An 8968-nucleotide genomic window follows, 5' to 3' on the forward strand; every position below is an offset into this window, starting at 1 on the left:
GGAAATAAACAGATCCAAAAGAGGATGGTAGCCTAAATGCCAAGCGTTTTGAACGAGGCCAAGGGTCAGACTGCAGATAGCCTTTTTCCTCAGAGCAGGGGCATTCCACAATGGAGGAATGTGGGAAGATTAGCTCCGGCTTGTCTGCAAGGGAGTGGCAAGTGTGATGGTTGCAGTTCTGGGCGCAAAATAATAATAATATGGCATGTGAAACATCAGCCCCTGTCTCTCCAAAGGGTAATACTTCCCCTAAGTGTCGCTAAAAGAGTATGTACCCTTCCACCATCCCTGAAAGGAGGCTTTCCATACCACTATTTAAATCAGGGAGCGAAAAGCACCCACAGTCAGTCAGTTATAGCAAGAACACCAACTGTAACGATAATTTAGTCAATGGGAGTGCTGGTGAAGGTATTTACCAAACTATTCTGGTAGATTTTCTAATCCCAGGCCTCCTGGTTGAAACTGTATTTGGCCTCCTACAATCCAAACTATTCTATTCTTGATATTTAAAGATGAAGCAGTTGCAATGGCATACCTACTATACATGGAGCGTGTAAAGTTGGAGATATATTCGTCTGTGCTTTTTATCTAGAAATGTGGGATATAGTCTTACACGGGTTGGTATACTTAACTGGTAAAAAAAAAAAAAAAAAAAAAAAGAACACTGCCCTTGGTTGTTTTTCCAAAGGAACGCAAATGCACAAGTTTCACAATAGTGGGATATCTTGTCCTATTTCACCATTCTACACACTTATCAAACTAAATGTCACACACTCAGCAGCAATACTCATAAATACAAAATACAATAAACATATACAATGTGTTTATAAGCACTTAAGTTTTGTGGTAGCTTTAGAGTAGAGTACTGTCCAAGTACCTCACATTCAGACCATACATCTCACAGTCTAGGTTCAGTCACCAACTGTCAAGGGGAGCTCAGCTCTCCTTCACCAAAGATCCACCATTCATTTTTCTCACATCCTGATGCACAAACCCAAAATCAGCTTCAATGGCGAGTTCCCTATTGAACAAAGCACAGCTTCTCTTGATAAGGTTGGTCCTCATATGGAGACCCAAGAAGAATCATCTGTGCGTAAAAGCAGCAGGCAGCATCATGCTGGACATTGTTAATCTCAGATTAGGATCTCCACCATATCGTTTTCGACGGCACAGCTGATCTGGGTTGTCTTGAGAGAAGTTGATTCTGTAATAAAATGCAAGATTGTCAGCTTTCTTTGTTCATGCCTGAGCAGCAAACAAGGTGGGAAGCTATACAAAACATAGACTATGTTTTGGTTGAGTCCTCTCCCCAACCGCTATTTTGACATGGTGTTCAAGTTACACTTTAACTACTCTGGTTCAAAAGGGCAAGTATGCACCAACATTATAGAAGTTCTAACCATTAAGGGTTTTCTTTGTCACATGATAAGCATAATAGATTTGCCAAGTCTACCAATTAATGTGGGATGAGTGAAAATGGCATGAGTTTACACACCAGAGCTAAGAGCAGTGGAAGCTTCTGGAGCAGATACAGCAACATCAGCAGGTTCTGCTTTACAGCTGGGCTTTTCTGAATCACACTGTGTGCTGCTGTCTCGACACTGGATTTGGCAAGCAGATGGGGCAATGGGGGCAAAGATGCGGCTGCTGTCTGGTCATCTGATAGGCTCTTCCCTGAAATTGCAGATAGAAAAGGAAGCAGTTTAATTACATGTTCCAATATAGGGATGCCGCCATGCAAACATTTGACATCCAGTAAACTCCCTTTACTATTATTGTGGTTCTATTCTTGAAGACAGGGAGACCAAAACGCATTCCATTTCACAAGTAGACTATTTCAAGAGCGCCAGCTAGTCACAGCACTAGCTTATTTTAGTTGGCACATTCCTCCTTGGAGACATTACATAGCCACTAAGAAAAGAAGCTTCCAGTTGTCCAGCTGAAAGTGAATGTCACAGATGCACTCACAGTTTTCAGTCTTGCTCTTTAAATACAATCCTAATTAAACACATCTGAACTAGTTAATTCTGGTCCAGATAGGCTGGAGCCAAGCTCTGCAGGACTTCCAGTGGCAGGTCTGTACAACCCTGGGCTGTAACTACTTCTCACCTTTGGCTCGGGTGGTGCTAGCTGTGGCAACAGTGTTGATGGAGGGAACAGATCGAGCAGGTCGTAGGCCTTGTAACTCTGGTCGGCCTTGTTCTCGTCTTGACCGCTGCTGCATGACCTTTATAACAGCATCCTTCTCCAAGAGTTGAGCATAAAGTGCCCGGATCCTGATAAAACATGGACTACTTTGAGATACAACACATCAAAACTATAGGAAACTAATTTTTTCTAGCAAATATAGACTGACTTTCCAGTGTGGGATAGAGAATGTAAATGGTGGACATACCGGTTTTCCATCTCCTGATGCCTGTGGTTGGGGGACGGCAAATCCTCATTGAAGCTGCTATTGGGTGAACTGCGGGGTGAATGGTTGATGATTGTGGTATCCCTACAAAAAGAGTTACAGTTGATGCAAGAGTTGAGCAATAAATTAAAATGAGTAATATTTTTTGACCATGGCGTCCCTTCTTCTCGTGCTTTTACTCACCTCTGAGCTGCGGCAGTAGCAGCAGCATCCATGGCAAACTGACGCATTGTGCTCTCTTCAAGATACTTCTGCTCCCAGCGGGTGATGTCAGCCTCCAGGGCCAAAACCTGCTCCTCTCGCTCCCTCAGTTGCTGCTGTAGTGATGATACGTTAAGGTCCATGTATGACCCAGGGCTTGCATGCTGGGCTTGAGACTGCCACTGAAAGAGAAATGGTGGTTTACTTTTTAATCTCTAATTGTTGCTTCTTATTCAACAGAAAACTGTTGTCTGTTTTATCTTTTACCTGCTGTGCTCTCAAACTCTTCAGCTCCTGCTCCAGTCTGGTCCTCAGTCGTAACTCCAGTGCTTCCCTCTTCTCACATGCTGCCTGCAATTGCGCCAATGCACTCTGCATCCTTTCTACCTTCTCCACATACGCTCTCTTCCTACGTAACTCTTCTTCCAGCTGCCTATTTCGTGTCTGAGCTGTGATAAGTGCTTGCTCCAAGGCTTCACGCCGCCTCTTCCATTCTTCTCCTGAGGCCCGTAGATGCTGCGTCTCTTTTTCCAGACGTTCCCGCTCTCGAAGATGGTCCTCATCTATGGAAACAGAAAGAGACAGACAAAATGAAAACTATGTACCACGACAACTTACTACAGTACGGGTACAAGAATATTCAATGCTATTCAGTCATTATGCTTGTCACACAGGCCACAAAATGAATGACCACGCAGTAGGACTGGGGTGTGCCCATAGCATTCTCTGGCCTGTAGTCTCATTCTAACCAATTCTCAAGGGATAAGCTTCCCACAAGAGTCTGGAACAAAAGAGGCATGCTTGATTTACACACGTCTGTCTGGGTTTGCAGGGGAGTGGCCAAGTTTCCCCATGTCCTTTGACCTACACTGCAGACTGCTTTAGAATTCCCAGATTACAAAAGCGATTCACTGAATTCCCATTTGGGATGCCAAATTCTTCAAACCCTTTAAGATGACTTGGCACACTGAAAAGGACATACTAAAATCCAACTCACTTGTTTTTGGGTCAGAAAAAATTAGACAGCAATCAGTTTTCCATTCTACTTCTACTCTGATTATACAACCCAAAACAAATGCCTCTGGATGGAATGCAGGCTTCCACTTATCCACTTACGCACACAGGCAAGTCTTTGTACCAACTGGATCTCTGGAATGCCTCTGAGCCATGCAGTAAACAAGTAAAGCAAATAGCTGCAAAAGGTCATTAAGCATAATGTTAGCCTACACGTTGTTCTAAGTCTTCAGAGATGCTGAATCATGTCTTTGACATGCCTATGTGGTGGCTCAAAAGGTAACTTTAAACATCTAACAACATCAAAACTTTCTATTTGCACGAAGCAAAGATATAAAACTTTTCTGTTTACAGACTGCTGGTGGATTAAAATCATATTTCTATCCTTAAGAGAACAACAGTCATTCCATTAGAATCCAACCAAATACTGAACAATAACAACAATCCCTATTAGGATTAGCAAAACAAATCCAGTTTACCCTAACGCAGCTTGGAATTCTTTAGCATTAATTTGCCCAAAAATGGAGAGGCAGCGCACAGGGCACCAGAAAAGGTTGTCTATGGCCTCAGTGGCTGAAATAGTGGGGGGCTGTTAGGAAGCATTCCAGGAGGACGGAATATCCCAAAATACCTGTAAATATTCCAGGAATCCAGGTCATATTTATTTACAGAGTTCATAATGGTTGCGGGTCAAATTCCAAAAGCAACTATATGAGATGAAGAATATAGAATGTGCTTAACCAGGTACTGGACCCTATATTTCATAGACTATTTAAATACATTTCTATACTTATGTTGCCTATATCCAACAAAACACTCTGTCAGGACACATTTCAATAAACACATTATTAATTATTAATGGAATGCGTCATTAAGCCTACAAAATAAACATGAAAAAAATGCAGTGGGAACAGCTGGCATTGTTTAATGGTTGACCGCACATTGGGAGAAGGATAATTTATAGAGAAGCAAAGGGGAATTCTTACTTTGCTCAACCAGTTTGGCGAAGGCATGCCGACTCTTGTCTTCAACTTCAGTGGCTGCTCTATGTTTGTTGGCTGTTTCCAGGCGGTCTAATGAGGGAGTCAACAATTAGTATTTATTGCCTCACACCAAAACATGCAACTCATTTATAAGACAATTACTCAGCTATGCAAACCATCTTACCCCTGAGATCTCTGTTGAAGTCATGAAGTCGCTTGATCTCACTCTCTAGCTTGTTCCTCATGGTTTTCTCAAGGGCTTCTCTCTTTACAGATCCCTTCATTAGAGTCTCATAGGCCTCCGATATCCTCTGAATCTCCTGTTCAAGCTGAAAAAGAGGAGAAAGGCATTTTAGCATCCCATTTACACCCACCAATTCCTGTTCTCTATTAACAGGAGGTTGGAAATACTGCTAAGAATATCATTTAGTGTTAAGCAGAAGAACTAACAGGATGCAGATTTTCAACAACATGAGGGCCAGTATAAGACACTTTTCTTTTTTGGTTGGAATAATAGTGGTTCATAAACCTAAACGTAATAAAATAAGGATAAGCAAGAGCAAGAATGAAGAAAATACAAACACAAATTTGAGATAAAAAGGGAAGGAGGGAAGAATGTGCTTGGCTGAGGCTCTCCTCAGTGCTTGCCCACTAGTGAATCACTCTCACAGAGCTCCTCAGGGACTGGGAATTGAATCAACATTCCAAAAAGAACACTTATGAGTCCCAGGTGTCCGCACATTCATCTCCCTACAGGGAAGGATGCCAAAGGCGAATACAGGGAACAAAGGAAATGTGCAAGCTGGAGGAATACCATTCAGAGAGAGTGGAACAGTCCACAATATATGCACCTGTATGATATTTATGACACGGAAAATGGGATGAGAAAGAGATCATCCAAAGGAACAAAATTTTCCAGATAAACAAATATTGTAGTTTACAAAACCCCACCACTGATTTATTTTCTAATTTCTTCCATTTTCTGCATTTTATTTTTACTTTAAAACAACATATATGCAATCTACATGTGCAAATTCACAGGCAGGTCAAAAGGTGCCGTGTGGAGTTTTGCCCAAGAGTGAAAGTGAAAGGGGCCATTGAATCGGGGAATCCACAGCTGTGAGGTCTGATGGTTGCGCTTTGCAGCCCAGTCCATCAGCTGTGGGCAAGCCAAAGTCCCTTCTTCATTCTTGGACACTGAGATGAGCCAAGACATCTGCTCCTATTGGAATCCCATTGGAATCCTAACAAAGAGGGCCACAGGAAAAACCAAGCGAGGCCCCCTCCTCTTAAAAGTTCCCTGATTAAACAAGGATTTCAAATTTGTTGTTCTGTATGATGGTGGCTTAACACTCATGATTCAGTGTTTTAGGATGGAATATTTTTAAGAATATAGAACTTAAATCTAAACACTATGTATGAACTGAATTACACTGAAACTCAATCTAGCTTTTGCCTCTGAACGACACACAAGCCCAATAAACTTTAGCAAAACAAACACCAAGATAAGCTTGTTTTTCCCCCTTGCTCTGCCATGACACTCTGGTATTTCAGTGATGACATTATCACATTACAGAAAAATGCATGGCATTGTAGGCATGGGTAAATTCAGTGTTGTTTCGCATGCTAAATAAGTTACTGGGAATTTTCAGTCAGTGACCAAGAATGTGTCCTTTTCAAATTAAATTGAAGTCCTAGTGATCCTCTCCCTTGCATGCATTCCTACACGGCAAGAGGGCTAATCTTCTTAGAATGCAAAGGCTAGAAGACACCAGCGTACAATGATTTCTTGTTCTCACTCTTTGTAGGTCATTTTTTACTTCAAAATCAAAAGGACACGGCTGCCTTTTTTGCATCCAAGGCAAAATGTAAGGTCATCCAGAGAATATCACAGTTCTAGAAGGTTGCAAGGAAGTTGCAAGCACACAAAGAATCCAATTACCTTCTGTAACTTTGCCGCCTTCTCACTGTAGCTGTCCACTTCTCTTTTCAGTCTTTCGTTCTCTTTAATAAGCTGCTCCATTTGGAAGTTGTTCACTGGGATGCTATATCCTCCAACATTGACATCCTGGCCAGCAGGGGTCAATGTGGGCAGGCCGTTATGACGAGGTGTATGTGGCTGTGTTGGAAATAGCCTAAGAGAGACAAATATAAACATTAGAACACCCATGATGTTCTTATAGAATGTACAATATATACAATGTGACCAAAATATAATTTTACCTGTAATGCTGTGAATGGAAGGCAGGAGGGGGCTCGTTATAATAGTGCCCATGTTCCTGTGAAAGACTAAGCATATATCCAGGAGATCTGACCATGAAGGGGTACTCTGGGGGAGGACCACGTTGGTCTGGCTGATGAACTGACTGCTCATTCACAACTGAATCAGAGTGGTTATTAGAGAGTTGGGGATAACTATGCGATGAGCTCATGGGAATATTGTCATGGGCACAATTTCTCTCTAGCGAGAGCTGCAAAAGACGCTCACTTAGTGAGCGAGCATGCTCTCGTTTCGCATCCCACATGCTGTCGTCCTGTTCTGCTCCTCCAACCACTCCAGGGGTCTCCAGACTGCCGTGTTGATGCCCTATCTGTCCCCTCTTGTAGGCAAGATACTGTGAGTGTGCCTTTGCTTCCTCATAAGTAGGCAGCTCCTCTGTGTGGAGCTGATAAAGGTGACAAACAGGACTCTCTAAATGCTGGTAGTCCCCCTGATGCTCTTGGCCCTGGGGCTCTTGTCGGGCGGACAACTGGGGAGAAAGTGATTCCTCTTGGGTTAGGCTTTCCAAAGACGAACGAGGGCTTCCTGCACCTCCACCGCTGCTGCCTCCACGCAGAGCCTGCTGCTGGATGGCTAACAGAGTAGGATCAGTAGGGTTTCCATAACGAAGCTGCTCTTGAATCAGTCGGTGCAGCACCGTTCCTGATGATTCCTCTGCTGTTCTCATTTCAGTCTATGTTTAAAAGACAGCAATCAGTGATACTGCGGTATGAAAGATCTTCTAGACTGTGAACCTGCAAAAAAAAAAAAAAAAAGATTTCAAATGCAAATCCCTTCTATTGTTCAGCTATATTGAAACACTCTATAACAGCAAACACCAGTGAGTGGTGCCTCACTCCACATGCTTCTAGGCTGACTGCCTTTACCCATAGCAACACCACGTTCACACAAAATACCAATGGCACCATCCTACAACACCCACTATGCACTGGGTGTCTGCTCAAGTTTATAATATTGACAACCATAAGAAGCAATGGAAAATGCAGAGTTAGAATCCAACAACTTTCCAAAGTGAGAAAATTATTTCCTGCTACAAACTACAAATTCCTATCCAGTGTCTCATATTTGTTTTACAACCACAACTGTAGTAAAACATTCGAACATGCCAAAGAAGCATGAAAACAAAGGTTTGAAATAAACGTTTAGTTCCTCATTCTATTGGTGTACTTTACTGAATTTACAACTACAATGTTATAAATTCTACCAAAACAAATGCACTAAAACAGAGTTGGCTTCTGCCTATAAACAAAGTCCTTCCATGCACACACTCCAGTTTGTTCAATGAATAAACGTTAAGGCACAATAACAAACGCATCGCTCTTGTAGCAAACTAAGCAATGTGCCATAAAAACAGTTCGTTTACAACAACAAGCTGCTTTTTAGAAGTCTTTTAAAAAAACTCACCAAGTCACAGTGGCATCGCGAATAAAAGTTTCAATGTTGTTAGTACTCGTCTCTGCGTTTAATGATATAATCCTTCTGGAAATGTGTTGACTACGATTTATATTCCCATGCGTTTGTGCGAGTTGCGTGCGCGTCTGGAGAGCTCCTCCAGCAGACTGAGCTCAGGGCGGGAGGGGCTCTGCTAATAAATGACCGAGCTCCGATTGTTCACGGCCTCTGGAATGCGCGGAATGCGAAGGCTGCGAGTCCCTCGGTGATCAAAAGCAGTTCCGCTTGTCTTTCGCCCCGCCTCCTCCTCTCGCTCTCTCTCTCTGGAGCGCCGGAGAGCCGAGCGGCCCCAAGCAGAGCGCGCCGCTGAAGGGGGGCAGTGCGCGCGACAAGCGGAACTGCATGCACTCTCAGCCCCGTGCGCATTTGTTGTCTGGAAGACGTTTTTTTTAACAGTGAGAGGAATGCAGTAAAAGTCACAGGGATCTGTAACTACGCTTTCTTTTGAAGTTTCAGCGTTCTCAAGTGTATTTACAATGTATCATGTATGTAAACAATAAGTCATTTGTCGTTTTAGAGTCGTTTTATGAATGTTTACCTTTGATAGTGATGATTTTTTTTACTTGTACTCAATTGCTATATTTTTATATGATGAATTACTATTTTTACGTGGAGATTATTTCT

The 8968-nt window shown here is 42.6% G+C and overlaps 1 protein-coding gene across 1 annotated transcript; it reads right to left on the bottom strand.

Moving 5' to 3' along the window:
- Positions 1–606: 606 nt before the first annotated feature.
- amotl2a (angiomotin like 2a) lies at positions 607–8531 on the bottom strand. The gene is given in 12 exon segments (XM_056459941.1): positions 607–1204; positions 1496–1606; positions 1609–1674; positions 2110–2276; positions 2396–2497; positions 2597–2796; positions 2882–3177; positions 4615–4701; positions 4796–4940; positions 6554–6746; positions 6835–7626; positions 8297–8531. Coding segments are annotated over 11 exon segments (2163 nt in total). The 5' UTR covers positions 7560–7626; positions 8297–8531; the 3' UTR covers positions 607–1133.
- Positions 8532–8968: the final 437 nt, after the last annotated feature.

The sequence above is a fragment of the Danio aesculapii genome, chromosome 6 (assembly GCF_903798145.1).
Source record: "Danio aesculapii chromosome 6, fDanAes4.1, whole genome shotgun sequence".
Lineage (NCBI taxonomy): Eukaryota > Metazoa > Chordata > Actinopteri > Cypriniformes > Danionidae > Danio > Danio aesculapii.